Source organism: Harpia harpyja, chromosome 4 (assembly GCF_026419915.1).
Source record: "Harpia harpyja isolate bHarHar1 chromosome 4, bHarHar1 primary haplotype, whole genome shotgun sequence".
NCBI lineage: Eukaryota > Metazoa > Chordata > Aves > Accipitriformes > Accipitridae > Harpia > Harpia harpyja.
Genome location: NC_068943.1, coordinates 48,175,326 through 48,202,277, shown reverse-complemented (window position 1 = coordinate 48,202,277; position 26,952 = coordinate 48,175,326). Strand labels below are relative to the sequence as shown.

Sequence of the window (26,952 nt, the reverse complement as noted above, 5' to 3'; positions counted from 1 at the left end):
AATTTCCACAGCAGCGAGTGGCTGTCTTTTTCATGAAATTTTCAGTAGTGTTATAATACACAAATTGTAGCCTTTTTGTTGTTGTAGTTCTTAAAAGCAAACTCAGCAGCTTTGCAGCCCATCAGTAAGGATCCCGTATCTTGTAAAGCTGTGTGAGGTACCTGCTGTACTCATGAAAATGCTCTGCCGAACATGTTGCCGACTTGAAAAGCTGATTTTCAACCACAGAAACACTGTGGCCTTCCGGTGGGTTGGTTGGTTTGCTTTGGGGGGGGAAGAAAAAAACCTCTAACATTCCTGCATCTGTGAGGCAGCTGACAGAGAAGATGCTTTAATTTTGGTTTTCTGCGTGTGGTGTCCCTGAGGAGGGTTCAGCCAGTTTTGGTGAGGAGTTGGACCCCTGAGTGGTTTGGCTCTGTATCGCTCTTGTCCTGCCAGAGGCCCTGCCTGTTTTCTCCATAGGAAGTCCAAGATGTTTCACCATCACCAGTTCCAATATTGCTGTGCTTGTGCATATGCTGAAGGGTGGGGAGAGGGAGTTATTTTGCTTTCATCGAGTGTTCATCTGCTTCACAAGGAGAAGAGAAATTGCTAAAAGATCTTTTTTCCTAGGGCGCATGCCCTGGTGGTGTGTGGGAAACCAGATCTGTTCAGTAGATTTAAAATAAGCTATCTATCTCTAGCTTTCCAAAAGATAACTCTTCATTTACAGTGCATTTTATCTGTATTACTGACTGCATTTTTAATCCCCTCCTGCAAGGAACATATTTTAAAAGCTTAAGCCTTCATCATCGTAAAGGATTTGTACCTCTAAGAGACTGCAGAGGCACCTGATCCATCATCCACGTGTGTCTTATTTGTGTGCAGACGTATGACTGCCCATGATGTGGTTTTGCACATCCAAGTGGCTTTCCATTTGGGGGAAGTTTATGTGGCCCAATGATATGTATGTTGTTCACTTTCTGTTTTTTTAACCTGCCTACAGTGTAATCTAGGTCTAGGTCTCTGTGAAGCCTCAAATTTTACCCTGTTTGCAGTTGTATGACCACTAACAGTAGTGGAAGTATAGCTGAAGTAAGGGGCTGCTGAAGCCCCATGGTACCATATCGGCAAGTTTGGCAAAAGTTGAAGGGAGACGATTATTCATTCCAATTTTTGCCAACATTTCCTCCCTCTGTTTTTTCAATCAACAGACCAACAGGGGCCAGGAGAAAGCCTGTGGGTACCCGTTTCTCTCTAGGTCCCTAAGGATATTGAGGTGAACTTTCTATCGTGAGTTGCCCTTACAACTGGTGCCCACGGCGTGCCGAGTTTGCCATGATGCCCGTGGCCAGTTTCCGCTGTGCTGGGCGCCCGTGAGCAGCCGGCCTGACCTTCACGCGAGCGCGACGGGTGTGCTGTTCCTGTATTTATATGATTTTGTGTTCTCTCCCTTTAGATTAGAATATGTAATGGTCTCGTTATGGTAATTGCCGCAGGTAAGAGCAATGCTTCCCGCAGGCCCTGCTGCTGCTGGCGTTGTGCTCCATCACTAACAGCTCTCCTCCTCCTCCTCTTCCTCCTCCTGTGCTCAGCGTGCGGCTGCAGCAGCTCTGGGGCTCTCTGGGTCTGTCTTTGCCTGTCCCTGTCGCCACCGCCCCATCTCCTCCCGCTCCCTGCACACCGAGCCCCGTGGGGTGCCCACTGCCCGCCCACCCGCCCAGGCGGCTGCCGCTCCCTCCGGCTGCTGCCAGGCACGGCCAACGCCAGCACCTGCCGCAGTGGGAAGCGTTTTGGTCACGGCTGGGCCTCTTTGTGTGTGTGTTTGTGGCCGGGGCACCATGGGATGGGATCAGGGACGGGGCAGCCACCTGCAATATGCCGGGTGCAACCCCTGGCCCACCTGCACAGCATCACCTCCGCAGCGGTGCTCACCCAGAAACCAGCGTGACTTGCAGGAGAAGAGTTGCTGTGCAGCTTTTGGTGGTTTTTTCCCCCCTTTTTGCAGATTTCACATTTGGCTGAGCTGTGATTTTTTAAGCACTCTGCTGGTCCACCTGTGAGTCAGAAACTAGTATTTTTTATTTACTACACCATTGCGGAGCCACTGCTTGTTTTTTACAACTTATAATTTCACATTGTCTGTGAACCCTCTGAAACAAACACAGCAAGAGAGAAAATAACCCCTCCTCCGTATCACTGCAAAAAGTAAAAGAACTACGCCTCTCACGAGCATCTTAACTTCAGTACCAACACGATGTCGATTTTCCTGTGCATGTGCCGGCAGGCGCGCGCAGCCCGGCTTCTCTCCCTGGTGCGGCTGAGCGAGTGGAGCCTCGTCTCTGAACAAAGTTGGAGGCTTCCCTTACAAGACGGCCAAGTAATTAGAGTTCATGCCAGACAGCTTGCAAGTGGAATTATAATATTTGTATGAAAGCCTTTATCTTTTGTGGTTATTACTTGCTCACTCTGCAGCTGCTGTCTCCCTATCAATCAAGGCGGTTTCGGGGGAGCTTCAAGGTTGATTGCATAGCTAAGGACTCGCCAGAAGAAAGTTCGGACTGGAGGAATGTGCCGGCTCCCGAGGCGGGCGGATGCTGCGGGTGCTCCCGGAGCGAGGTGTGCCTCACCCGCGCCCCCGCCTGCCGCAGCCGCCCTGCTTTTCATATGCGCAGGCGATGCATTGTTCAGTGCTTGCATGAATATTGCTTGAGCTTGTCCATTTGGTGAAAACTGTATTATTTTGACCATCTGCCATTCTGCTTAACTGCAGGAATGTAAAGTACGACACCTCCCTGACAGCCCTTCCCTCCCCCACGCTTTTCTCCCCGCGAACAGCACCGCAGGTTGTTTTTAATCCAAAACTGACAGCTCCACATTTTTCACAGAAAATGCCTTTGCACGCTAAGTCACATTTTTCACCTTTTTTTAATGTGATATTTCCCCTTCAGTCAATTGTCTTGAAGTATAAATCTGGTAAGTAAAGATTGTCTTTGAAATGCAAACGCCAGTTTGCAAACTGGCTGAGGGATTTCAAAGGAGCCAGTGGTACTTTGGGCTTAGCTGCAGCCGGACCTCAGCATTGTTCCCTTCACTGCTTTGAGTCATTAAAATATCTAGAGTTAGCTAAAGCACGAGGACAAAATTTTAACCCTTGTAGGGAGGAAACAGAACGCGATGCTGCCCGTGGCCAACGAACTCCATGGAGTTTCCGAGCATTATTCCCAAGAAGTAGCAGGATCAATGCAAGCTGTTACAATGCGCAGAGTGGGGCTGCTGCAATTCCTGGTGATGGGGTGGGATAGGCTGTAGTGTTCAGCGTGAGGTTTAAAATACCCCGAATCACTCAAGCCATCTGTGGAAAACGCAGCTGAGTCAACTTGGGTCTTTGTCCTTAGATGGCAGGTTGAGTCCCAGGCGCCTTACTGCCTGCAGAGCCCTGTGGCTGCGACCTTGCCCACAGATGTCCTGTCTGCCTTGCTAAGCCACGAAAATTCCCTGGCTTGTTGCCCAAGGGCAAGGCTCGCCCTGGTCGCGAGCGGGGTTGTGCCTGCTCACCACTGCCCGATGGGCAGCTCAACCATCGGCAGCTTCAGCCAAGGCACTGGCTGCGTTTTGGTGCGTTTTCTGCACGTTTGAGAGTCACCTGGGCTAATAAAAGTTGAAGGGAGTATTAAGGATAGCCCTGTAATCGTCAATCACATAAACTAACAGCAAATAAAGGCACAGCCTGAAAACGTAGCTTATTGTTGAACTGGAAATAGGTTTGTGCTGCAAAACGCAACCATCAGTCTGGAGTTCAGAGGTGGTCGCACGGCTGCCGAGACTGGCCCCGACCTTCGGTGTGGGCTCGGAGCCTTCCTCCCTTCTCCCCATGGGCTCACGAGCACCTGGGTATGAGGCCGTTCCTCTGTCCCACCTCAAATAAACACCTTTGTGTTAAGACTTAGAGGGAGAATTTTAACATGGTTTAAAAATACCATACCCCAAGGGAGCTGATGAAATGACACTGACGCTGGGAAGTGCCTCGGGACAGGTCAGAACCCCAGCAGCAAGAGCAGGGCTGGGTTGCAGCATGCGTGTTTGTATTCCTCAGAGCACCATTACAGTCGCGCAGGGGAGAGGCAGGAGTTGCACATGCGCACGCACCTCAGTTTATTCATTTACTTCTTAGTTTAATGGCTGTATCCTCATCTGTTCTCATTCAGACAACCTATTTAGTCCTGGCCTCTAGTCGTAATCGCCTGTGGGGAATAACTGAGATGTAACTTCGTGTTGTTGAACAACAAAGCGTAAACACATGTAGGCACTACTACAGCCATCCAGGTTCCCCGGCCTACAAATAAAGTGCTTGAACAGTACCTGATAATGATGGGTACTTAGTGTCCTGTTTAAGTAGTGGAATTAATCAGAAAAAATTGGGATTCTTTGGGGTTTTTTTTCGGAGGCTAAGACGCCTTCCAGGTAGAGTTTCTTGAAAGCATTCATGCTATGGAAACTCATTTCCAGCTCTCTGTAGTAGATTAAATACAGAAGAGCCGTTTAGTGACATGCAGCAAAAAATAATTTTACGTAACACACACTCGAAAGAAACACTTTTTGAGTTCCGTTGGGGGGGGGGGGTGTCGGAGCTTTGAGCGAGCAGGATCGGTGCATCCACCCCCCCACTATCTCCCAGTGCTGGGCTGCGGGCGGCTGCTGGAGCTGCCAGCGCCTGCAGTGTCTGCGCCAACTGGCACCCCCAGCCCGAAAGGGGCTGCTGCCAGGGGGGCTTCCGTGCACTCGCCTGGGTGCTGCCGAGTGCTCATGGCCCAGCCACTCCTCGCTTTTTCTGGGAGCTGGCAAACAGAAATTCCTTATTTCTCCAGGAAAGTGCAGCATGGCAGTTCCTCAGCTGCCTGGGCCAAATTTCTACTATAAATGTCAAGTTCACCTGAGTGATACCCAAGATTAATTTGGAAGAGGAGGTGGAGAGGGGCTGCATTTTGCCAAGCAGGTGTTCTGATGCAAAGACAGGCAGGCTGTTTCTGTCCTTACACTATTGTTTCTCTGCCTGTTCTGTTTTCCAGGCTGCCTCACCACAAGTGCAAGCGCTGACCTTACTGTCTCCATAGGAATAGAGTTAGCAGACCAGACCTCGCCCACGTTACCACGCGCCTCGAAGAGCAGAGTCTCTGGGAAGCTTCGCCGCTCCGCCAGTGCTCTCAGCAAGTCTTCCAACTGAGGTGCTGCAGGAGCAGAACTCCAGCCAAGGGAACCCAAGAGACCTTAAAATAGATTAATTATTTACTGCCTCTACAGAACTTGCAATTTTGGATGAGCACGTGTTGAAGGGGACTGGCGAGGGGTTTGCACTGTAAAATTGCAGTTCTCGTGTCTTCAGACAGAGATGGCCGATGATCAGATATCACCTGCGTTATCATCACGCATTTCACTTGATTGTTTCCGTCACAAAAGAGAACAAAGGCAATGGGAGCTCTCACCGCTGGTGTGGCAGCGGGCGGATGGCAGCACGCACTTCTTCCCCTCGAGCACCTGTGCACAAGTACTGGTGTCGCAGCAAGAGGACACGATCCAGTACTGCAACCGGTTATTTAATGTAACTTTAGAGCATTGCTTTTAGTCATTCCGGTCGACACTTAATTGTGTATTAGGGAATTTTGTCTAAATAGAGGTTTTCCTGTGACTACCCGTGTAAGAAATGTTTCCCTCCTTTGGACCGTGGGTGACTGATGGAGGTGCTTTCCAGTCTATGTTCAACCTCTGCTCCCCTTCTGTTGTCTGTGGCCATCCAGCGCCAGTTTTGTGCATGTAGCCAAGAATTAGTCATCATCAAAGAGGTCATTTACCTGAAATTCAGGAGGGTACTGTCAGTTTCACAAAGTGGCAGCACCTGCATTAAAATCTGTTTAATTATGGGATCTTGTTCAAGGTCAGGTGTCACTACCTATTGTGTAAAATCCTGAAGCCAGAGGCGCTCCAGCCGCCGCTCGGTCGTGCCCACTGCAGCACAGCAGAGCAGAGGACCACGCTCCTCTCCCATCAGGTGCCCGTGGGCAGCAGAGGGGCAATTACTGGGGTGGCAGCATCCAGCGCAGGCCCGAGGTTCCTGTTAGCAGCTGCTGCGCCAGCTGGGTTCAACCATTTACCTTCATGTCTTTGGATTTATTTTAGACAGAAGCACTCTTTCTCAGCACTGGCTTTGGCTTCGGGATTGCTGTGTCATTTGCAATAGTGCATGCGATGGCTGCGTACTGTGAACTACTCACTAGAAAATAAAAAGAACCAAATTCCTTTCTGAAGAGCAAGTGCCGCACATTTGCCACGACTGCTTCTCACCACGGTTTGAATAATTAAGACAGTACACCTCTTAGGTAATCACCTCACCTTGTCACAACATCAGGGCAGTAGTCTGCAATCTGAAGCATCTCTAGTTAAGTTAAACAAATCTGAAGGCTTTTGAAGACCTGCAGCGTCCTTCTGGCACTTTGTATAGTAAGGATATCTTGCATTTTCAACAGGAAATATATCTCAGTCTACGTGTATCATAGGTTTCTAGGGGTGGTAACTTTTTATAGCTAAAAATCACTGTATTATAAAAACAAAAGAAATCTGAGAGACATCCTGCAACTGCCCGGTGTGAATGAGGATGGCCAGACCGAAGGCAGAACTCCGTCGACGCTCCACCATGAGGGGACTTGTGAGATGCACCAGGCGTGGCGGGACGCGAGCCTCCGCCAAACGACTGCTGCGGGACCCACCAGCGGCCGACGCTGGGGCTGGGCTTCCCTGCCCCTCCTGGCGCCCGTGGATGAGAAGAGGAGATGGCTGTAAAGCAAATAATACTGTGTTAACTTTGGTTTTTTGACGTTTTGAACATCGGTGCCTGCCCATTCTCGAGTGTTGTGTCAGACCCCTCCAGCCCTCCTAACCCTCCTCAGGCCTGGGTCGTGTTGTTGCTTTTTGTTCAGGTTTTTTGTTTGGTTTGCTACTTGGCATTCAAATGCACACCTGTAAACGTAACGTGCTTTGGTTTAAGTGAGGGGGATTTGGCTTTCGGTGAAGCGAAATGCACCATTGGGCCACCGTTTTTTTTGCACTTCTACTTAGGTGTTCACGTGAACGTGTCTGTTTGCGTGTCAGCGTCCAGCCCTGTGATTCCCTGTCAATAGGGAATACTACTTTATAAACATTGCCAGTAACACTGAGGTAGCTTGACGCTTTGCTGTGGGCTCTGCCGAGGGGCTTATTTGGCCCGAGGGGCAGCCGGCTCAGGCCAAGGTGCCGCCGAGCGCCCTTGCTGCCCAGAGCAGGAGCGGGAGCTGGCGGCGCCAAGCATGAACCTGGCTGGCACGCCGGGACATGGGTAACACAGTCGTCCTGCTGGGAAGGAGCCTCGTTTGCTAAGGGTTTTGACTGCCATTTTGATTTTCTGCCTCACATTTTGGTTTTGCTTTCTACTGATAGTGTGTCGGTAAAGGAAATTAGAAAATAAAATGTGTATTTTAATTTATTTTATTTTCAGGACTGGATAGGCGAGGCTGTCATGTTCTTAGTTATCCAATAAATGGTCTGAAATAATTTCAAAGGCGCTCTTCTGAATAAAAGGACGCTTTTCTCATTAGAGCAATATGCATCTCTAATTCAGGGAAGAATTAAAACACTGATGAATAGTATTTTCCTGAAGTAAAAAACCTAAAACGATTAATTTGTAAAAATTTGGCTGTGGTTTTGTACTATGAACTGGACAACGAAGCTGTTCTGTTACCCCTCACAAGCCTAATAAATCTTAGCTCACAATAAAATTCTTAAAAGAGCAATAAAAAGGTACGTACTGCGTGGTGTGTGCAGCGTCTGTGAGGCAGGAGGTGCCGTGGCCGGGCAGCCGCTCTGCCTTCCGACCATCCGGCGATGCCGGCGGCTGCTCCCAGCTGGCTCCTGGCCGTGTGCCGTCTCTGGCTGGCGGTGCCTGGGCCCAAGCAGCCGGAGCCGCTGGGCGAGATTCAAGCTGTCGCAAGTGTCATGGCTTTCTAGATCTGGTTCAAATGCAGCAGGGACGTTCGCGTTAAAGCCAGTGTATGCGAAGCAGTGACGTGGTGTCACCGGTGCGGGTTTTGCCTTCCCACAGCGCGTGCTGTGCTGAGGACCATGGCCGCAGACAACGGCTGCCGGGTGCGCAACCAGCAACGCCGCTTCCAGACTTGAGTGCCGTTTGGCAAAACCTTAAGCGTTAACGCCACACCACGACTGAAACGAGGGCACCTTACCGATTCACACCTCGCATTCACCTGACTGTATTCTTAATTTGGGGGGCACCTGGAGCCTCAGCTATGCCGTTTGCAACCCCCTGGCTCCCAGCCGCCCCTGGAGGGCAGGTACCTCCCGCTGGCCCCAGCCCTTCCCGCTGCACAGGGTAACAGGGATGGTCTTGCCCTTGTGAGGCCACACTGCCACCAACTGTGGGCTAAAAGGGAAAGAACGAACGGTTTTGTTGGGCTGAATTCTGCCAAGCTACTACTGAAAATTGCTTTTGTATGGCTAAGGAATGGCTTTGGGGCAAAATAAGAGGATTTTCACCCCTTCTTCTAAAGAATAAAAGTTGCTTGCAGAATTGTGTTCTTATTAAAGGTTCTGTACTTTTGTCACTGTTCATAAGGGCAGGCCACCTAAAAGATGCAGTAAAAGATTTTTGAGTGTTTCAGCCTACCTGTCACAGGCATGTTCCTGCAGCAAGCAGCGCTGACCGAGTGGGCCGGGGCCGTTCACACTCCACCAGGGTTGTCCTTCACGGGAAGCTCAGCCCCACGCACGTGCTTACAGAGTACACCTCTGCTAGGCGCAGGTACTGCTGGCCAAAAACCAGCTCTCCTTTCTCATCTGTTGGCTACAGACTGTTCTTTTTTTTTTTTTTTAATTTTTTCTTTTTTTGTCCCGTCCCCTGCCATGAAGAGTCCCTTGCTATTGAACACCAGCAGCGCTGCCGTCGGAGGCGCTTCTGCAGCTCCCGCTTGGGAGCCTTCATTACAACACGTGGGCGGCAAGAGCACATGTATTTGATGACCATTTTCAAAGCACCAGCCCTTCAGCTGAGTGTGGAAGCCCCTCCGGAGAGCACTGCCAGTGCCCTGACCCTGCCGAGCGTCCTCGGCGGCCAGGCGGGAACTGCGGAGCCTGCGTGACAGCGGCATGAGCTGTGGCCACCGCTGAAGGGGGCTTGCAGCGGTGTGCTGGTAGTAATTACAGACCATTATGAAACCCCAGAAGACATTATCTATATACAGTTTTTGCAAGAAATGCATGACGACGAGGCTTCCCTTTCTAAGCCGTGTAATGCCTTATTGCCGAGAGATTTGCATGAACATTAAAACCAATATGTTTCTAATGGTGATTTTTCTACTCTGTGGAGACATTACTTAAGAAAATGATGGGGATCTGTGCTCTCAGTCATAATTATGTCAGGGGTGCTTATGCATTACCACCCACTTATGCCAGTGGGAATGCGAGGGGATTATTTGGCAGTGGGAAAAGACACTTGGAAATGTCTGTTCCTTTGCTGAAGAGAGACAAGAAAGTTCTCGCTTAAATTGCTTTCAGGTGCTTTAGTCAGAAATGGAGAATTAATCCAAATGGCGCCAGATAAAGCCCTGAATGTCTCCATTTGCAGAAACAACTTTACACACTAACTAAGCATTAGGAACCCAGCTTCCACCCAGCTTTCGTCAGGAGGCTCCTTGTCCCAGGCCCAGCACCGGCCACACTCGTGTTGAGTTTTGTGAGCAGCCAGGAACCGGCCGTTTTCCCGGACAAGGGTTAGCAAATTGTGCAGGACCAGCTGCTCAGGACAGCCAGGGAGGGGTTGGGGTCACGCCGGCGCCGTCCCTGCAGGGACCCACGCACTGTCCAGCACTGGTGGGGTGAGGGACGTGTCTGTGTCCCTGGGGCTGACGTGGGCACCCAGCCCCAGCCTGGCGGGCATGGCCCCGGCTTCTGATGTGGTCAGGGCTTCAGCCGCAGCTAAACCACTGCCTTTCCTACCATGCGGCCCCGGCTGAAGGCCGCATGGCCAAGGGGGTGCCCAGTGCTGGTCTATGATGGCTGCATCACGCTGGAGGAAGCTGGATAATTTACAGGGCATTAATTGTACCATCCAATTTAATTTGCATCATTAGTTGAGCTGTATAGTGCCCATGCACCCCAGGGGATGGATAATACAAAGGTGTGTACCCCCACCCCCCCCCATCAGCAGGTAGGTACAGGTACAGGGCAGATGTGGTGCCCGGGCTGCCCGCAGTCCTGGCGCAGCGTGCCGGCTGTAGCTCCCTCCGCACATCACTCCCCAGACCAGCTTCCTTGGGGCGCACGCGCTCAGCAGCTGGCGCAGCCTGGAGCCTGCCCTGCTCCCGCACCCCAAACCCGGGGGGGTTGGCCATGCAGGGGCATCACGACACCTGAGCAGGCCTGGGTGGGGGCGCCAGGGCCCAGCCAGCCGGGACGGATGAGGCCAGCGCCACTTGACCCGAGCGGGCGCAGCACCCGGCCGTGATGGACAGGCAGGACGTGGGGCATGCGGGCAGAGTCCAGCCTGGTGCGGCGTGGGGGCAAGCAGGCAGGTGGCTGTGGGCTTGAGTCACCCCCAGTACCACCAGCCCGGGCAGCTGCTGGCAACAGGCAGAAAAATGTCCACAGACAGACATATGTTAAAAATATAAAATAAAATAAAATAATACATAAATTAATTTATACTTATACATAAGAATGCCTAACACTTTTATATGTATTCTTATTGCTATATCTATTATGTTCTATACTATATAATTATATAACCATTATATATTACATATATCATGCTATAGTAGATCTAATTATTTCTCTAATATTTTGTATTACGTATATCTACATATGTATATTAGATTTAGCATATATTATAGGTATTAAATACACACGTATATAATATAAGCGTAATATACATGATCTATGATCTATGTATTATATAATGTATGTAATGTGATATACATTATATAATATACAGCACATTATACTATATATGCAGTATGTAATGTATATTATTCATACATTAGTATTTGTTTAATAATATTAATATTCATTACATATTTATTAATTTTATCAAAATATGGATTATAGGTTATGTATATACTATATATTACACATACATTATATATGTATATATACATACGCACACATACCTAGTATGTACCTTAGCTATATGTACATATTACTATATAAACTATAATATTGCATGCATAACATATATGCAGTATACTTTTATTAAAAATTTATATAAGAAAATTATAATTATATAATCTCAGTAACGGATGAATAATATATATAATAGATTATATAATGAATATATAATATAATACATGATACTATATATTGCCTAATGCATATATAATATACATTGTAGAATATTCAACGCACTGTACAATACAGTATATAATACTATAATTATACATAACTTGTATGTATAATATATATGTTATATGTGCATACATATGTGCACCTATACATATACCTACATATGTATGTATACATGTACATACACAACAGTGCATTATATAATGCATACTCTGTGCTCCATAATACACAAATTATGGCTACAAAGCTCATAAAAAATTCTGTAAGACAATATTATTTCATTACACGAATCTTGATAATGTATCAATAACAATATATAATGCATATATAATATTATGTACTGTATATAATGTATTATAATATGCATTATATAATAGGCAATATATAATATATATTCGATCATATAATAAACATTGATATAGGATGTGTAATATACACTCTACTACATATTATGAAGTATACTTATAATCTATATAAAATATACTGATATAAAAGGAATATAAATTATATATTTGTTTTACGTAGAATTGTAATTTATTAGGCATAATAAAGTGTGTGTGTGTGTGTGTGTGTGTGTGTGTGTGTAGAACAAAAATAAAATCAAACGTTCCAGCTCCGTGGCCCATGCAGATGCACAGCACTTTCCTCAGTTTTTTCCTTTGAACTCTTAATTGCAATACATATAATTTACATATGAAAACCTGTAAAATTAGCAAAGAAAATGATGACTTGGTTCCTTATTCTGACAAATAAAACCCCATTCTGAGCTGAAGCGGAATCATGTCGTTTACCCCCCCGCGGCTGTGACCACAGCCAGGGCGGCCGCCCGGCCACCCAAACCCCCTCCGGAGGCCAGCCCTACTGTCCCAGCAGCCCGGTGCAGCACAGGCAGAGTCTTTGCTCTGCTTTCAAACGCTTTTGCAAATCAACTTCCCCATCGCATGAGAAAAGGTTGAAAAAATTAAGTTTGTTGGAAACTACGGTAGTCCTCAGGCCATGGGGTGAGGCATGCGGAGTGCAGGAGACAAGACAGGGAACTGCTTGGGCTTTACGCTCCCTCGCCTTCAAAGCTGCAAGGGGCTTTTATTATTATTTAAAAATAGTGATTCTTTTCCAAAAGTAACAGGTGATTTAACTGCAGCTGGTGGACAGCTGTTAAAAATAATGTCCAATTTACCATAACGGGAGGATGTATTCCGGAAAGTGTCCCCATGCTGGTTCCCCTCCGCCGGAGCAGGGCCACATCTCCCCGTGCCGGCGCCGTCGATGCAGCCGTGCCACCACCCTGCCGCAGCCACAGTGCTCGGCTCTGCCTGATGTCAGTCTCTCCCTGCCTGGACTGATGAGAAAGGCAAAATCGGAAGCTGGGGCCAGAATATTACTGGCATGTTTGTGCCTTTGCTAGATGCTACATATCTTTTCAGCCACCCACTTAGATTAAATAAGACTTTTTAAAAAAAAAAAGCCTGCCGGTGTCCTGCCCTGGAGCTTTTATCTGCAGGACAGCTCTGTGAAAGGAAAGGCCATGCTTGGCATGTCCATCTTGCTGATTAACATATCAAGTGTTTCCACGAGGCAGACCTTTGTTATGTGGATTGTAAACTAAATTTAATTAAAACCATTTAAAGCCATAATGAGGCTTTTTATCTGCATGGAAGGATTTGAGATGTTTGAATGCAATGTGCAAAATGCAAGTAGTCTGGGCACCCTGCTCCTTCACCAAGGGGAGATGCCTGGGTGCCGCAGGTAACTCGCTGTACCATGCAGCTGCAGTCGCCTCCCTGGCCCAAAACACCCGCCGGGACCCAGCACCCTCGCAGGTGGGTGATGGGACAGGAGGCATGTCGGCACCGCCAACGCACAGCACCCCGCATCACCCTGCAGCATCCCACAGCACCCCGCATCACCCTACGGCCCCACTGGGGACAGCTGGGCAGCAATGCCTGCGGCTCCGTGAGCTGGTTTTCCACCCACCAGCACATTAAAAAGCGACACAGGTTTTGTAAAGAGGTTGGCATGGGGAAGAGGTCTGAAATCCAAAGCAAAAGCCCTGTCCCCGGCCCACCTCTGGGCTTGCCCCAGCCCCTGGGACATCTCCTCCCACCCGCCCGCCCAAGGAACAAACCAGAAGCCGCTCGGCGAGGCCAGGCTGCCTCCTCCCGCACAGCCAGCCTCCAAAATCTTGGGCTGTGCCCACTTGCATTTGCCAGCGACTCCTCCGAGGGAGGCAGCCGATGGATGAACCTACTGTATTGACGGCTGCGAGTGACCGTGGTGCTGATGATAGCAAAAATTGCCAAAAAGTCGCACTCGAGAAGCGGCATCACAGAGACCGCTCCTCCACTAGCGTCAACGCTGGCGCTGACACCAACGACAGGAAAAGCTCTTCCCAGCAACTTGCTAGCTCTGCGCCCGCGGTTCAGTGGTGGCCTTCGAGCTGCATTTTTCAGGATCCTGAAGGTTCCTGTAATTAATCTCCCTGGTTCCTTTCAGTTTGCAAACAATCTGTTTCAGACCATGTGTTCAGCTCTTTGTGCGCTCAGTGAGGAGGAAGGCTCCAGCAGTTTGCAAACCGGGCAAACGTCTCTGCCCATGTGCAAAGAGAGTGAGCGACCACTGTACCTGCGCGCCAACTGCCTCCAAGAACTGGAAATCGCATCACATTTGGGGTAGGATCAGCATTTTCCGTGGTGCCCAAACCTGCTCCTGCTGGATGCATTGAGAGGCATCAGCAAATTGATTTGTTAGCTGACAGCAGGAGGCTTTGTTTGCACAGTGCTGGCCGGCCTGCACTGCCGGATGGCGAGAACATGGCACCGAAAAGGCAACACCTGCATTCCCAGAAGGTGCTGCGAGCGGTGCTGGTCGAGCTCCGGTTTCGGCCACACTGCTCAATGCTCGGCATATCCACCGACCTAGAAGTGGGCTTGCGGGTCTCACGGACATGGAGGTGGAGGCAGAGGAGAGCCGGGCTGCAGTCCCACCTCGGGGCCCGGGCTGTGGGACAGCGCAGGGGAGGAGCAGCTCTGCGCTGGGGCAAGTTGGTGAGGGGTGGGGACAGATCCGTCCCCAAAATATTGCCCAAAGGAGGTTTGCTGTGAGCGGGTGGCTTTGTAACCCGTGGTGGTGTGATGCCCTTCCCTTCCAGAGTCGCAAGAGACCTGAAATGGTGATGCTGAGCACTCCCCGTAAAATCCCTGGGGCAGTTGGTGCCTCTCACGCGTTAACGACCTTCTCCAAAGCTCTGCAGCGGTGCAGGTGATGAAAGGAGGGTGCAGTCTCTCTCTTGCTGTAGCCCAGTGATGCCAAAGGCGATTCCACTGTTTTACAGGATGTTTGTGAACAGACCCCAGTTTCCAGCGTACTCCAGTTTCACCTCTCCTTACTCCCCAAAATATGAGCCTCCGCTAACGGCACTTCCCACTGCAAGGTATGTTCCCCTCAGCGGATGATGAAAAAGTGTGGGCGCCAATGGCTACCCTGACGGCTCCCTACAAGCCTGGGACATTCTTCTGACCCCAACAGCTTTTAGCTGACTCCTACCTGGAGATGCATGAATTTACTTGACTATTGGGAAACCGATACCAATACGAAGCAGTTGTTCTGTGGCCTGTCGGTGCCACAGGCTCAGAGCAAAGATTTCGGCAGGGGCACTGATGTGAAGATGTGGATGGAGTCTCTGGGCCTCTCCGAAGGATGCGCTGGGCATCAGTCTGGAAACGGTGTCCAACGGCCCGAGAGGATGGCCACATGCATTGGCAAACTCCCCTCGGGGAGCTCCTGCTTCGCATGAGCGGAGAGACTGGCCTGCCGGGCCCACAGACAGCTGTGACACACACCGGGTTGTGACAGCCCAGTAGCTGGGGCTTTCCGAGGCCAGGGAAGCCGGGAAAAGCAAAACCAGACTTCTTGCCAAGCACGTTTTGCTGCCTGTATCTCTCAGGCTGTTGAGGCCAGGTTCTCTTTTTCAGTGTATCAATTTACAGCTAAAACCACAGCTTCGCCTAGACCTGAAGTCAGTCCTGACAGAACGAAGTCGGTTTCCTAGGAATCAAAGCAGCAGGAGCATACTGGCTCTGGTGCTTTTTAGCCTGACTGAACAAGAGGAAGAAAAAAAAAATCCTGCTCTAGAAAGATTTTCTTTCTCTAGAAGCTCTGCTGTATCAAAAAAATATTCAGACATGTCCTGGGAAGCTTCCCTGCAGGAAGCTCCAGAAGGCCACCTGCCTCTCCCACGGTGAAGCAGCCGCGTCTCAGACAGGAGCCTTTAGGCGAGTGAAAGTGGCAGGAACAGGTTGGAAACCACTTCCAGTGAGCAAAAGCCTCAAAGGCGTTGTCTTCCCTGAGACAGAGCATGCCAGAGCACCCCAGCCGAGACCTCTCAGCCCAGACTCAACCCTTAACACACCAGAAGGTGACCAGGTATTGGCATTTGGGGTTGCCAAGCAGAGCTGCATGCTACGAGGTTGGCTCCGTGGCTTCTCCTGCTGGCTAAAGGGAGAGATCATATGGCTGTGCTGCGGCACCTGTGAGAGGGGTTTCACTGACCCAGCATCCATCTTCCCCACTTACACCGATACTGTAGCAACTTTTGGAAACCAAAAACAATTTTTGGAAACGTTTTTGACCAAACGCATGCAATTCCCAGGTGCAGACGCAAGCCCTGGAGCCACAGGTGCACACCAGGGCTGATGACCCCAAACTGCTGCCACTTAAAATGCTCCTAGGACCAGGCACGTCCTACCTGAGCCCCACCGCGGGCTATGGGATGCAGCCGCCTCTCCCCTGGCAGGGTGAACCAGGGTGCTTTGCACCTTGTTTTCCCCCTGCCCCAGTCACTGCCCTGTGAGGCTTTTTCACACTTTGGTGTCTTCCCGTGTTCCGGAGGGGAGCCCCAGCACGCCCAGTTTGCCAAAACCCTGTAGCTATCGAAGGATGCTGCAGAAATCCCACCAAAGAGCAGAGTGGGACCAGGCATGATCAGGCTCTAGCCTTGAAACGAGGCATGCAAAAGCTTTGCCTTCCTTCATAGCGAAAGCAGGATGCAGCTTTTCTACAGAGCCCCTTAACCCCCGCATCTCAGCGTGCCGAGCACAAGGGAAAGCCACCCAACCAAATAGCACGTCCTCTCCCAGGCAAGGATTTCTCCAAGTTTTCCACTTCTCCTTCAGAGGTGCTCCCCCTCCGCCTGTTTCCCCTGCAACACTGCCGCGGGAAGGTCCCTGCAAGCTCTTCTGCAGCTCTTGCCGGCAGCCAGACCCAGAGCACAGGGACAGTCTGAGCCCGGTGACGGCCGCAGGCAAGGGGCACGGCTCAGGCTCCAGCCCGCAGCCGGTGCCCGTGGCATGGGGCAGCAGCCCTGGTGCACCCTTCCACGCAGCGGGGCAACCTTCCCCTGGGGACCGGACACACCTCACCCTGCTCTTCTCCCCCCTTTAATTCCTTTTTAATTAATCTCATCAAAAGATGCAGAGCAGGCTGGCACCTAGCAGGGCACCCTGCCAGCTGAAGTCCAGAGCCTGGCTGCAGCCCCCCAGTTCCCCCCCAGAGCCCCCCAGGGCCAGCCCGGCAGGGAGAAGCAGGAAGCAGCAGGGGCACGCTTGAATTTGAAAATATTTTATTTGAATAGTAAATAATTATACAGTTGAAACAGTTCTATCGAAGCACTCTATAAATAGCTAACAGTTAAGAAAATAATGTGTGTAGAAAAAGAGATTGCATCTAAAAGTAAGAGCTGTCAGTTGCACAGGATAAAATGGTTAAGATCGTGTGTTATTCTAGGTATAAAAGTTAAAACCTTTTTAGCAGATCCCTTTAGAAAAAAAAGATCTTCTAAAATGCACAGTGAAATGGCAGGCAGGGGAGACCAAAGAAAGCGCATTAGAATATCTGCAATCAAATAATATCAATCTTTATAATTAATATAAATAAATAACGAATAAATAACATAATTACTCAAACCAACATATACAGATAGTCAACTCATGAGCTACCTTAGTAAGGGCAAAACAAACGAGAACAGAAAGTTGGCATGTCACAGTTAAGGCAGTTTCTACAGCATTTTCTGGAGACCATCAACAGCAGAGTCAAGGCATTTGTGGCTATACTAAAGGGAATTCTCGTTTCTCCTCAAGCGGCCTGATCCGTTCATATTTATAAGAACCAAAACGAACGAACAAAAACCCAACAAAACCAAAAAACCAACCAAATAATAAAAGAGAGAGCGAGAGAGTGAGAGAGCGAGAGAGACCCCGGAAAGGTAAACGTAAAGCCAGATTCCAGCAGTTCACAAGCCATATTAAAGCTAATCATGTGGCGAGTCCAAAGCACAGCCCGCGGGACGGCTGGGGAGCGGGGCCGGGCCCCGGGAAGGCACGGGCGGCTCTAGCAGGCGGGACGCAGCGGCACCTGCAGCAGGATGACCTGCCTGTTCTCGGAGGGGTGGCACTTGTTGATGTGCCGGGTGAGGCCGGGCGAGCTGTAGAAGGTGGCTGGGCAGTACTTGCAGGGGAAGACCTGGGCGGCGTGCAGGAGGCGGAGGTGCCGCTCCTGGCTGCTCTTGCTGGGGAAGGTCTCCCCGCAGACGGGGCAGAGCCGGCACTCGGCGGGCGGCGGGGCGGGCGGCTCCTCGGCAGCGGGCTCCGGGGCCGGGGCGGCGGCGGGGGCCGCGGCCGGGGCCGGAGCCGGGTGGCCCAGCAGGTGCTTGCGCAGGTAGGCCTGCCGGCGGAACCGCTTGGCGCAGCGGGGGCACTCGAAGAGCCCCTCCTCGGAGCCCGCCTCCGAGGCGCCGCCGGGGCTCGGCGTGTCCCGCTCGCTGCCGCTGCCGCCGGCCGCCTCCTTCGGCGGCTCCTCGGCCGGCGCCCTGCCCGCCTCGGGGCCGCCCTTGGCGGCGGGCGGGCGCGGCTTGTGCCAGCGGCGGTGGGAGGCGAGGTTGGCGGGGCAGGAGAAGACCTTGTCGCACTCGGGGCAGCGGTACTCCACCCGGACGATGCGGGAGCAGCGGTGCTGCGCCAGCGCGAAGGGGTCCCCGTACTCCTCCTTGCAGAGCTGGCAGATGAACTCGCCCAGCGGCCGGGCGCAGCCGCCCCGCGCCTTGGCCGGCGCCTCCACCGGGCCCTCCTTGATGCGCAGCCCCAGCACGGGCGACGTGGTCACCTCGTCCTCGAAGGTCAGCTTGCGGATCGCCTTCGCCTTCTTGCCCGACGGGGCCTTCTGCCGGCCGGGCTCGGCGGCGCCCGGCGGGCGCTTGGCGGGCGGCGGGCGGCCCGAGGCGGGCGGCGCGGCCGGGGCGGGCGGCGCGGGGGCTCCGCCAGGAGCGGGGCCGGGGCCGGCGGCGTGGGCGGCGGGCGGCTCGGCGTGGCCGGCGGCGGCGGCCCAGAGCTTGAGCTCGGCCGGGGCGAAGAGGAGCGGGTCCATGGTGCCGGGCACGGCCGGGGCGGGGAAGGACTCGGCCGAGACGGGCGAGCCCAGGCTGAAGCCGCGCTCCAGGTACTTGTCCCTGCTGACGGGCCGCGTGGGGCTGTACAGCGCCTGCACGGCGGCATCGGGCGTCCCGAACGGCACCGGCGGCGGTGAGTCCCGCGGCGGCGGTGGGGCGGCGGGGCAGGCGGGCGGCGGGGCGCCGCCAGCGGCGGCGGGGAGCGGCGGGCCGGCGGCGGCCTCGCGGCAGCAGCGCGCCCGGTACGAGACGGGGGTGGGCCGCCGGCTGCGCTTCACCAGGAAGCCCCGGGGCATCTTCGCGCCGCCTCCGCGCCGGCGGCGGCCGCGGCGCACGCTCCTCACTCTGCCCGCGGCGCGGCCGCCACCGCCTTTAAGCGGGCCGGGGCCATTGTTCGGGCCGGCGGCGGCGGGGCGGGCCAATCAGCGGCGCCGCGGCGGGCGGCGGCGGCGGGCGGAGCGGGTGCACCTGAGCCCCCGCCCGCCCGCCCGCGCGGGGCCCCCGGCGGCGGCGGCGGCACACGCCCGGCCCCGCCTCCCGCACGCCCCGCGCCGCCGCCCGGCCCGGCCCGGCACGCGCGGGCCTTTGTGTGCCGCCCCGCGGCGGGCGCTGCCTCCCCCGCCTGGGCCGGCACCGGCAGCGCGGGCGGCACGGGGCAGCGCGGGGGGGGGACGGGGACAGGCGGCAGCCCCGCGCCCCGCCCGCGGAGCTGTCCCCGCCGTTGTTTGCAGCCGGGACGGGCTCGGCACGCCGCAGCACCGCCCGCCGCCGGGGCCCGGCCGCCGGCCCGAGGGAAGCCCAGCGCAGAGCGGCCGGCCGCTCTCGGCTGGCAGGCTGCTGCGGGGGAGCGCCGCCGGCACGGGGAGAGGGAAAGTTGGCGCAGGAGGACGAGGAGGAGGAGGAGGAGGAAAGTCGCTTTTGTGGCGGCTGGCGGCGGCGGGGAGGCTGCCGGCCGGGAGGGTGCCGCGGCGGCCCCTCGGTGCGGCGGGTGGGTTTTCGCCGCCGCCGGCATCAGGTGCTAAAGGAAGGGTCTGGTCAAGCGGGGGAGAGCCGAGAGCGGGCGCGCCGGCCGGCGCCCCCAACCCTGCCCCGCACCTTCCTGAAGGAAACGAACCCCGCGCTATCGCGGGGCGCCGCGGCCAGCCTGGACGAGCGGGGACGCCGGCTGCGGCCGGGCCGGTGCGGCTCGGGGCGGGCAGCGCCGCAGCCCCCGGGAGACCCCGCCCGGCGGTGACCTGTTACGCGCTGCGCTCGCCGCCCGGGCCGCCGGCGCGGAGCCGCGCCCGCCGCGGGGCCCGGGGCCCGCAGCAGCGTCCCCCGGCTCGGCCTGTCTCCCCGGCAGAGCCGCGTGGATGGGAACGGCGGCAGCGGCGCGGCTCTCGGGTCTCCCTCGGACGCGCTACGCGCCGGGTGCGAGGCGAAGCAGCTGACACCGGGGCGACAGCCCCGCTCCCCCTTTTCCCGCATGCCACGGCAGGGCGTTAAGAGCCAACGCCGGCCCGCACGGCGGACGGGGACGCCGAGGATGCGCCCGGCGCTGCCCGGGGCGGCGTCTGCGGCGGGGCCGGGGGTGGGGGGACGACAACAGTGCCCGCTCCGGGGCGTGCGAGGGGGCAGCGGCGCCGAGAGCGGCCAGTCCCCGGCAGCGCAGCGGGCCCGCGGCAGGTGCAGCTGCGGCGGGGCGAGCACCGGGCCGCGGCCCCGCTCCCCCTTAACCCTTTGTCTGCGGCCCCGGCCCGGCCCGCGTCCCGGCGCTGCGCGGCGGCCCACGCGGGAGTTTGCGCGGGGAGCTCCGCGCTGCGGCACGCGGGGACGGGGGGGCGGCCGGGCCGTGCTGCTCCGCGCTGCTCGGCGCGTCGCAGGTGGTGGCACGGCGGAGTGTTGGGGGAGCGAGGCCGCCCCCCGCTGCGAGCAGCCGGCCGGCCCCAGGGGTGCGTGCGGGCAGCGCCACCCCGTCGTGTCCCCCCCCCCCCCCCCGCGGGTCCCGCGCGCCTTTGTGGGGGGCGGCGGGGCACGCGGGCGGCACGCGAGCGACCGCCGGCCCCCCCGCGCGGCCCCGCTCGCCGCCTTTGTGCGCCTCATTAGCATAAAGCTGCGCGACCCTCCCGGCGGGCGGCACAAAGGGGCGCGGAGAGCCCGGGGCTCGGGGGTGGGGGGGGGAGCGCCCGGCACCAGGGGCCGCCGCTCTCCCCGGCGCCCCATCAGCGGGCCGGGCCGGGCCGGGCTGGGCCGCGGAGGGAGGGGGGAGGGGGGTGGGGGGGTGGGGCCGCCCTGCCCGCGCAGCCCCCCCGCCCGCCCGGTGGGACAGGCGGGGCGGGGCGGCCCGCTGTGCATTAGCATACAGCTGCGGGCCCGCCGGGCACACGCCGCCGCTCCCGCCCCCCGTCGGGGCTGCACTCCGAGCCCCCCCCCCCCCGTCCACCCCGGCGCGGCTTTACGAGAGCGGGAGGGCGCTGCCCGGCGAAACCAGCGCTGCCGTCTCACCTGCCGTCGGCGGGGATCCGGTGCCGGCGGCCCTGGCCGGGGCGTACATGGGCAGGTGGGCGCGGTGGCGGCGTAGGTAGCGGAGGACGGGCTCCCGCAGCGGCGGCGGGCAGGGGCTCTGCTCCGCGGGGTCCTCCGGGGGCGGCTCGGCGGCGGGGGGCAGCCCGGGCACCTGCAAGGCAGAGCCGTCAGACGGCCGTCCCGGCGGCGCCCCGGGAAGGACGCTCGCGCGGGGACGGGCACCCGAGACGTCGAGTGCGGCGGCAGGGACCGAAAACGGCGCGAAAACGCGTCGGGGGCGAGAGGTGTGTGGCAGCGGGAGGGCGCGGAGCCGGCCAGGGGCGCTCCCCGCGGCTCGGGCGCGGCAGAGCCCCCGGCGCTGGGCACTTCGGTGGCGCTGAGCCCCAGGCCCAGGCAGGCGGTGCCCCCCGGCCGGCAGCTGCCGCCGACCCCGGGAAGGCAGGGCGTGGGGTGCCGGCAGGCACGGCCACCGGCTCCAGGGGTTCCCTGCCTAACTGGCACCGGCACCGCGACCCGAGAGCGCGGTGGCCGGGGCCGGCGGTTCTGGTGGCTAGCATCGCTTAGTCGTTTGTCCCTCCAGAATGACCCGTGCCGTGAACGGCCACGGATGCAACGTTGGCGTGGAACTGAACCAACGCCTTCGAAGGCGAGTGGGAACCGGTGGCAATGTCCAAGCTCTCGGCCACGGCCTTCTCCCATAAGTTTCTAGCGCTCACCGGGGGAAACCACCCCCCCGTTGCCTAACGTACTAGCTGCTTTTCACCGACTTCTCAGAGCAACCCCAGCTGCAATTTGAGAATCAGACCATTATTTCTTATTGAGGACAAGTGCCTTTTCTAGAAAATCTTGCGCTGCACATGTGTGCCCTCAGTTTGCTGTAATACTTCAACAGCTGATGTAGGTGCAAAAACCCAGCCCCGCCATCTGCATGTTTGCATAGCTGGAGTTCTGATGCTGAAATAAACACATGTTTGTGATCCTGCGAAAGGGTAAACATTCCCCGTGCCACCGCTCGGCTTCCAGCGACAGGCAAGGGCATCCCGTGCGAGAGTCATGCATACATCAAGTGCAGCGTTGGGGTGACAATTTCAATATGCAGGCTAAAAACGTAGTCCCTGTCCCAGCTGTAACTGCCTTTTCCACACATGTATTACGACTAGTGAACGTCTCCGTAAATACTGTCCCTGAATGCACGGGACTGATTTCCAGTTTCTGTGGAAACTGTAACCAGAACTGTCCGACTTCTGTGTATTTATGCTCACAGTTCTTAAACATCTCTTTCAAAGGTGTATTTTTCCCTCATTTTTAGATTTCATTACTAGTTTATCTGCATGCTGAAGTAAGCTGGAATACAAGCAACAGGAAGCAAAGACAGTAGTCTCTTGCTCCATATAGAAACACAGCCAGTCCTGAGGCATTTAAGATATATTCCGTAAGCTCATGGTACCCACTATGTATTTGGCAACGTGCCTAGAAGGAACACCCAAGGAAAACATATAAACGTGACATTTAGTAAAGGCAGTTAAAATCACTGTGAAGAAGGTCCAGATAAAAATACAAAAAGTAAAGACAAATTTGCACTCAGATGCAGATACCACCATCTATGTTCACGTAAGCAATTCTGACTCACAGAGGTGCTTTCGGACCGTTCAGCGAGACTATTTTTGTGTGTCAGGACTACTGCAACAAGAAAAGGGTAAGGCAAGGGAGTCTTTAATTTGTAGGACGCCAATTCCCCTTTCTCTAAAGTCGTTCATGCTTACAGCCTGTGAAATGCAGTTGAATGATGGCAAGAAAAAACACTTCCCATCAGGCCTCCCATTTTGCACCAAATTTCATTTTGTGTTCTTTTTTAGATGTCTTCCAAGAGAATCTAAAATAAAACTGCACTGAGGCACTTTCTCTAACGTGACAATAGGAGGAAAATTGCATCCAGCCCTTCTAGGAGGAGGCAGGGGTCGAGCATTTGTGGGGCTACAGCTGTGACATATGACAGCACACCAGTTTGGGCCATGGAAATGGGTGGGCTACAGTCTACACAACATCCCTTCCTTTTGTCACCCTGCCTCCATTTACAGTTGATTCTGCTTGTTTTCTGCACAGTTAAAAACTCTGTGAGCGAATACTTAAAAAATACTGCCGTCGCACAGAATTCCACCGCATTAAATAAAAGCAAAAGCAGCGTGAGGAGAGAAAGGGTGAATTGGTCCCAAGGAGTGGGTTGGGAGTATCAAGATCCAGCCTGCGAATTATGTTTGAGATCAGCCAGAAATTCATCGGGGGCGGGGGAGGCAGTTCTTGGGGTTGTTGGAAATCTGCAGTTAGCAGTTCTTTTTGTGGAGTGCAGCAGGCTTTGGATTTTGAGCAGGCAAAGTTATAGGCTGCTGCGACTTTATGCCTCCGTTTACAGTACTAAGGCCAAAGCTGTAAACAGCATTAGCCAACATTTTAATTTCATCCTTATGCAGGAAATCCACTTGTCACTGAAAAAGCCAGTTGCTTTCACTCTCTCGGCTACAAAAGCCATTCCCTGTGGGTAGATGTTGAAAAATCTACTTCTCATAGGCCCAGCTGAGACAGGTTTAGGATGGCCTGTAGTGTATTCTTATTAGGAAACATTAATAAAAAAATGGGATAACTGAACAAATAAGCCTCCAGATTCTGCCGGGTAGTTACACTAAACCGCAAGTATAATGCAAAAATGCTGTGAAGGGAAACAAAGCAACTTAAAGTTCTACTGGGAAATTTGAAAATATGCCCAAATAATGAAGCTGAACAATATGCTGTACTTGGTGAACTCCCCCCCCCCCCCCCCCCCCCCCCCCCGTGAGGTATAGGATCTGCTCAGGTTTCTCAGAGGAAATAGCTAAACAGAAACATAAAGCTTTAGGAGAAAGATGGGAGAAAAAACCAAAGTGAACAACACTAACAAATTACCTAAATAATAAAATGCACTTGCCAGTCATTTTTCTTACCTGTTCCGACATCAGGATTTGGCGCAGTTCCTTCCTGAGATCAATAAACCGATCGTGATAGATGGCCATGGACCAAGGTTCCCTGAAGTAGCTGGTTAAAAAAGAAGAAGTTTAGTTATCTTGTGAACCTCTCATTAACCACTAATAAAGTATTTACCTGCTTTTTTGCCTTTATAAATTACAGTTCTGGACCCATCATGATCATTTGTTCATAAAATGCCTCCCATAACAGCATGGTCAATCAATTCTTTTAATGGATGTTCCTGATGTACAGCCAGCTTCAGTAATTACATTTAAAGTGGCTTAATTCAGAGCTGTGGCAAGACCCAGTGAAGAATCCTGATTTTATCAGAATTTAAAAGCCTGAAGACCTGTAAAGAACGGTGTCTCCATTATCTGTCCTCATTTGAGAAAAGCAGATTGCAGGATTAACTGAACTGCTGCATAAACAAATTAAATTTGTGTAGACAATGACACAAATGTTGTTCATCATTAAGGTTTCTGGATTAATAAAGGCCAGAAAAACAGGCCACCACAGTGTTGCAATATGTTCTTTGCACTAGTACGCTTGAAGCTAAATGGAACCTATTCTAGGAGGAAGCTCTTGTAACTTTTTCTTTCAGTGACAGCATTCATGACAGCATTCTTCTGTGAAAAAGGAGTAAAAAGATGGAGAGGACATGACTCGATGTAGAACCTCAAGGCTGTAAATATAACTGGAGGCAGCTAGATTACAAAGCTGTGATTTATTTCTCCTTCCTCTATAATGAAAAATAATTTTTACGGCTTCAGTGAGATGATCTGTGTGTAATTCTTGCTAATGCTAACTGGAGTCAGGAGGCGCACCGCGTTCATCCCAGTAATGACTGAACAGATGTCAGCAAGGGCACAGGGGCACCCAGGAAGTTTTAAGATGGGTGCATTTGCGTGGCTGCGACCAACGTTCTCGTCTTTGGAATGGCAGCAGCATGCTTGGTGCCGCTGTCAGGAATACACGTATGCTATTGCTTGATTCCATTGTATGGTCTTTAAATGAACACCTGGACAAAGCAACTTAAAAGGCACTACACAAGTTTAATAATTCTGACATACCTGTCTACAGAAAACTAACATGCAGTTTCCTTTTAGCAGAAGATTTTTTTTTCATTAATGTCAAATGGCAGGATTTCCCCTCTCCCACTCTTTGAATGAAACTTCAGCTCTCACTAACACCCTGCACAATTAGTGACACTTTGTGCACCTGGCAGAACTTTGCTGGGTTTTTTTTACACTCATCCCATCATAAGCTCTCTTCCCCCTTCCCACTGTGCCCCTTCATCTGCGTTTCTCTTTGTATCGCAGGCTGGCTGGGGCTGCCTCTCCTAGATTTGCACAGTGTCCAGCACAGCGGGGTGCTCTCCGATAGATGTTTTCACAGTATAAATATTTATTGACACTACTACAAATACTGTGTTCTTGCTACGGTAAGTGCTGCCCAGCCTTGGAGTCTCTGGTAGCATGTTACCATGACTGATGCTACCCATTCATTTGGATATGAGATATTAGAAAAGATAGCTCAGCTTTAAGTATCTTTAAGTTATTATATACCTACAGCATATGCAGAAAGCTAGAGAAGAACAGGATATCCCGTAAATATTTTAAAAACTTCAATTTCAGAAGAAAACCCCCACCCAACACAAACCTTTAACTCAATGCTGATATTAGATAGCAAAGCAGGGAAAAAGGGGGGTGTTATACGAGAACACATTGAGATAATTAAAGATTCTCTCTTTTTACTGACGTGCCCTGCTAAAAGCCATGTTCCACTGGCCAAACATTTTGTTTTCAAGCTGGCATCTTAATTTTAATTCTAACCCTGATAAGGGGATTTCATCCCTTGATTGAGGCACATCTTCCAACTGCCTTACCTTGGTTAAGTTGTTCACCTACCTCACTGAGATGTTAAGTGATGTTTATAAAATGTTTCAGGGATGCTACACATTACTGCTACTGTTACCAACTCAGTCCATAACTGCGTTTTTAACTGTTCCTGTCAATATTCACAGATTTGGAGCTCAAAACCTGCGATGTGTCACCCAGTTTGCAATACTTGATGCAAATAAAATGCCCTTTATGGGGAATGGAGAATGTCTTGTCTGTATCTTCTAGATAAGCTGCCAAAAGGAGCTACCAGTGAACAACATTTACTCCCAGATTCCCTTTACTTCCCTTCACCTGAAGAAATGTAACCACTAAAGGCAATTTAAAGATACGCTTCACAGAAACAATTCACTTTCTTTGCTGGCTCTGTGTTTTTATCTATTTATCTTTTCAGTTAGAATCACCTTTCTGAAGGGGCACATGGTGTTTCTGAGAAAGCAGATCTACATATGGCTGCTAGAGGGAAGTTTAATAATGAAAAAAACCATTTGAAGCCAAACCAACAAGTTGACTTTCTGAGGCTCATTCTGAATTTTATTACCACTTCAGCAGCAGTCCCTCAGGGCAAGCTGTAGAAGGCTTGAAAGTATAATGCTCTTCAGTATACAAGATGAAGCTGGCATGCTACCAACAGAGGCTCAAAGGCTCCTCAGCTATCATGAGAACGGCATCTGCCACATGTGTTTGCACCATTTAGTCTTTCATAACCTGCCAGACTGATCAGGCTAAATATGTACAAGATGACAATGTTTGCCAGGA

At 53.0% G+C, this 26,952-nt stretch overlaps 3 protein-coding genes across 11 annotated transcripts in view; 1 reads left to right on the top strand and 2 right to left on the bottom strand.

The window, feature by feature from the left end:
* Positions 1-7,805, top strand: part of RALGAPA2 (Ral GTPase activating protein catalytic subunit alpha 2) — a 136,921-nt gene extending 129,116 nt beyond the window's left edge. For 3 of the 9 annotated variants that reach the window (XM_052783861.1, XM_052783860.1, XM_052783865.1), the window contains one exon: positions 5,049-7,805. In XM_052783861.1, the coding sequence (XP_052639821.1) occupies positions 5,049-5,203 (155 nt within the window). In that variant the 3' untranslated portion in view covers positions 5,204-7,805. Of the gene's footprint in view, positions 1-1,438 lie in introns of all 9 variants that reach the window. The other 6 variants (XR_008234689.1, XM_052783864.1, XR_008234687.1 and 3 more) reach the window with 4 other exon arrangements.
* Positions 7,806-16,955: 9,150 nt separating this feature from the next.
* INSM1 (INSM transcriptional repressor 1) lies at positions 16,956-19,199 on the bottom strand. The gene is given in 2 exon segments (XM_052783857.1): positions 16,956-19,130; positions 19,133-19,199. Coding segments are annotated over 2 exon segments (1,443 nt in total). The 5' UTR covers positions 19,185-19,199; the 3' UTR covers positions 16,956-17,739.
* A 1,854-nt stretch (positions 19,200-21,053) lies between these two features.
* Positions 21,054-26,952, bottom strand: part of CFAP61 (cilia and flagella associated protein 61) — a 113,958-nt gene continuing 108,059 nt past the window's right edge. The window contains exons 25-26 of the mRNA XM_052783858.1: positions 24,274-24,364; positions 21,054-21,449 (exon numbers count right to left, since the gene is read on the bottom strand). Coding sequence (XP_052639818.1) covers positions 21,228-21,449; positions 24,274-24,364 — 313 coding nt within the window. The 3' untranslated portion in view covers positions 21,054-21,227. The remainder of the gene's footprint in view (positions 21,450-24,273; positions 24,365-26,952) is intronic.